At 47.6% G+C, this 2,771-nt stretch overlaps 1 protein-coding gene across 1 annotated transcript in view; it reads left to right on the forward strand.

Annotated features, from left to right (window-relative positions):
* CABIN1 (calcineurin binding protein 1) overlaps positions 1 to 2,771 on the forward strand; it is a 172,723-nt gene that overhangs the window by 45,786 nt on the left and 124,166 nt on the right. Inside the window, exon 18 of the mRNA XM_023508926.1 lies at positions 430 to 586. Coding sequence (XP_023364694.1) covers positions 430 to 586 — 157 coding nt within the window. The remainder of the gene's footprint in view (positions 1 to 429; positions 587 to 2,771) is intronic.

The raw sequence follows: 2,771 nt of genomic DNA on the forward strand, positions 1-2,771 counted from the left end.
CTGATCCTTAGCACTCACAGAGCCTGCCTCCCCCTTCCTCTGTGAGCCCTGGGCTGCACTTGGTCTCATCTCAGCAGCTGTGCTGACCTTTAGCATTCATAGAGCTTGTCCGTGGCTCTCTTCCCATGGGCTGTCAGGTCCTCCATGCCCTGACAATAGGTGCTGAGGGCATTAGTAGCTGTGTGTGGCATGAGGTGAGATGGTATGATGCTGTCATTGGACGTTGGGGGGGGGGTCTCTGTTCAGTGACATGCTAGGGAACTGCAAGGTCAGTGTTCCCACACCAGAATGCTGGGAGTGAGCAGGCAGCATGCTCTAGCTCTCCAAGGAGCCCCCTGCCCCTTCCAGTCTGCCCTGAGGACTCATCCTGGGAGAGAAGCAGTCAGAGCTAGCTCTGTTGTGCTACCCTGGCTCCCTGCCCCACACCAGGTCATCGACTGTAGCATGGCTGTGCAAGAGGAGGCCAAGGAGCCCCACGTCTCCTCAGTGCTGCCCTGGATCATCCTGCATCGGATCATTTGGCAAGAAGAAGACACCTTCCACTCTCTGTGCCACCAGCAGCAGCTCCAAAACCCAGCAGAGGAAGGTAGGGTGGGGTGAGCACTGACTATGTGTCCTAGTCCCAGGGCCCTGGGGCCTTCCAGGTTGGGGACTCAGTGTGACAGGATTTTGAATGCACTTGCACAGAAGCGAAGATATGTTCCATTTTCTCCCTCAGGGAATTCACTTCGTAGCAGGTACAGGAAGTCTGGTTGTGTGGAGTGTTGCATGGCTGGTGTAGGTGGCAGTGTGGAGGGAAAGACAGTGAGGCAAGGAGTTACAAAGAGGTCTTGTGGCCACTGCTCCTTCAACCTCTAGACAGCCCCGAGGGATAGGAGGCTGGGTGTCATGGAACGGGCCCAGGGGCCACATCCAGCTGTTGCTTTTGGCTATGTGGCCTTGGGCAAGCCCCTGTTTCCCCAGTACCCATACTGGAAACACCTCGGTGGGCTCCTACAAGGAAGAAATAAATAATAGAGCCAAGCTGACCACTGTGTATCCTCCATGTGTACACATTAAATAATTTTTTTTGCCTTTCTTCCAAAAAATAAATAAAGCTGTGAATCAGCACAGCTGGGTGCTGAGTGATGAGTAGGCACTTGTAGTTGAGAAGCTAGAGAGCAAGCCCGCGACCTCTGAGGAGGAGGCAGTGGCAGAAACGAGGCAGCAGCAGCACCTCCATGACACTTCAGTAAAGATCCCCCAAAATCCTGCCAACAGATCTCTTCTTTTTTTCTTGCATCTTCTGCCCAGATTTGGCCTAATATACATCTCCTTTTTTTTGGGTAGGCAAGAGGTTGGCCTTATGTCGGCCAGGCTAATCTTGGACTCCTAGCCTCAAGCCATCCTCCCGCCTTAGCCTCCCAAAGTACTAGAATTATAGGCATGAGCCACTGATGCCCTGCTGGCATTTACTTTTTATATAGTTGTGATGATAATACATGTATATATGCATTTATTCACCTAGCTTAAAGTTAAGTTTATTGAGGACTTTTTCAGTAATTTATTAAATAAGAAAATGGGAAGGGAGAGGAAACTGGATTAGGCAGAGGGGGAAGTTGCATCACAATGTGTGCTTGTGATACCTTGGCCAACCTGGCAGGGAGATCTGGAGCAGAAGTTGCCCATCAGATGTGTCTCACCATGTTGGACTCAAGCATCAGGGCTTTCTCCTCCCCCCTCTCTCAGTCACTGGAAGTGGGCTCCCATAGGAAGTGTGTGACCTTGGATGAGGCAATTGCTGCAGCTGCAGCAGACCCTGAAGGAGCTGACAGCTAGAGCTATCTGCTGACTGTAGTAGGCATCTCACCAGGCAGCACATTCTACTTTAAAAGGAGGTTCTCTGAAGAGAGAACAAAACCTAAATTCTCCAGCAGGGAGCGCATGCAACCCTGACGAAGCTATCTCTCTTCCCGTACCTCTGCAGGCACAGAGGTAGAGTTAAAATATCACTGCAAGATTTGCCTACATCACAAATATCACCCAGCAAGATTAGCCCACATCACAAAGTTCCAAAACACCAGATGCTAGTGTGGATGTGGAGAGAAGGGAACACTTCTACACTGCTAGTGGGATTGCACACTAATATAGCCATTTTGGAGAGAAGTATGGAGAATCCTCAAAGATCTAAAAGTAGACCTTCCATTTGACCCTGTAATCCCATTACTAGGTATCTACTCAGAAAAACAAAAATCATTTTACCACAAAGACATTTGTACTAGAATGTTTATTGAGGCTCAATTCATAATAGCCAAGTCATGGAAGCAACCTAAGTGCCCATCAACCCATGAGTGGATCAACAAACTGGTATATGTATGTCATGGAATATTATGCGGCCATTAAAAAAGATGGAGACTTTATATCTTTTATATTTACCTGGATGGAGTTGAAATACATTCTTCTTAGTAAAGTATTGCAAGAATGGAAAGATGAATATCCAATGTACTCCATACTAATATGAAATCAATATATAAACAGTTACACGTTCCTAAGAACAATAAAACACTATTATAGGGGGTTGAGGGAAGTGGGAGGGGGGAGGACATTTGGCAGAGGGCAGGAGGGCAGGAGGCAGGATATCACCTAATGTGCACATTGTGAGGGTGTAACACGCCCCCTGATCACCCAGGGCTCTTCTACAAATGGAACTTTGCCCTGGAAGTGAGAATAATGTAACCTAAATATTGTACCCTCATTAATTTGAATAAAGTTAAAAAAAAAAAAAAACAATT

This window comes from Otolemur garnettii, unplaced genomic scaffold, assembly GCF_000181295.1.
Source record: "Otolemur garnettii isolate 467f Iridium unplaced genomic scaffold, OtoGar3 scaffold00292, whole genome shotgun sequence".
Lineage (NCBI taxonomy): Eukaryota > Metazoa > Chordata > Mammalia > Primates > Galagidae > Otolemur > Otolemur garnettii.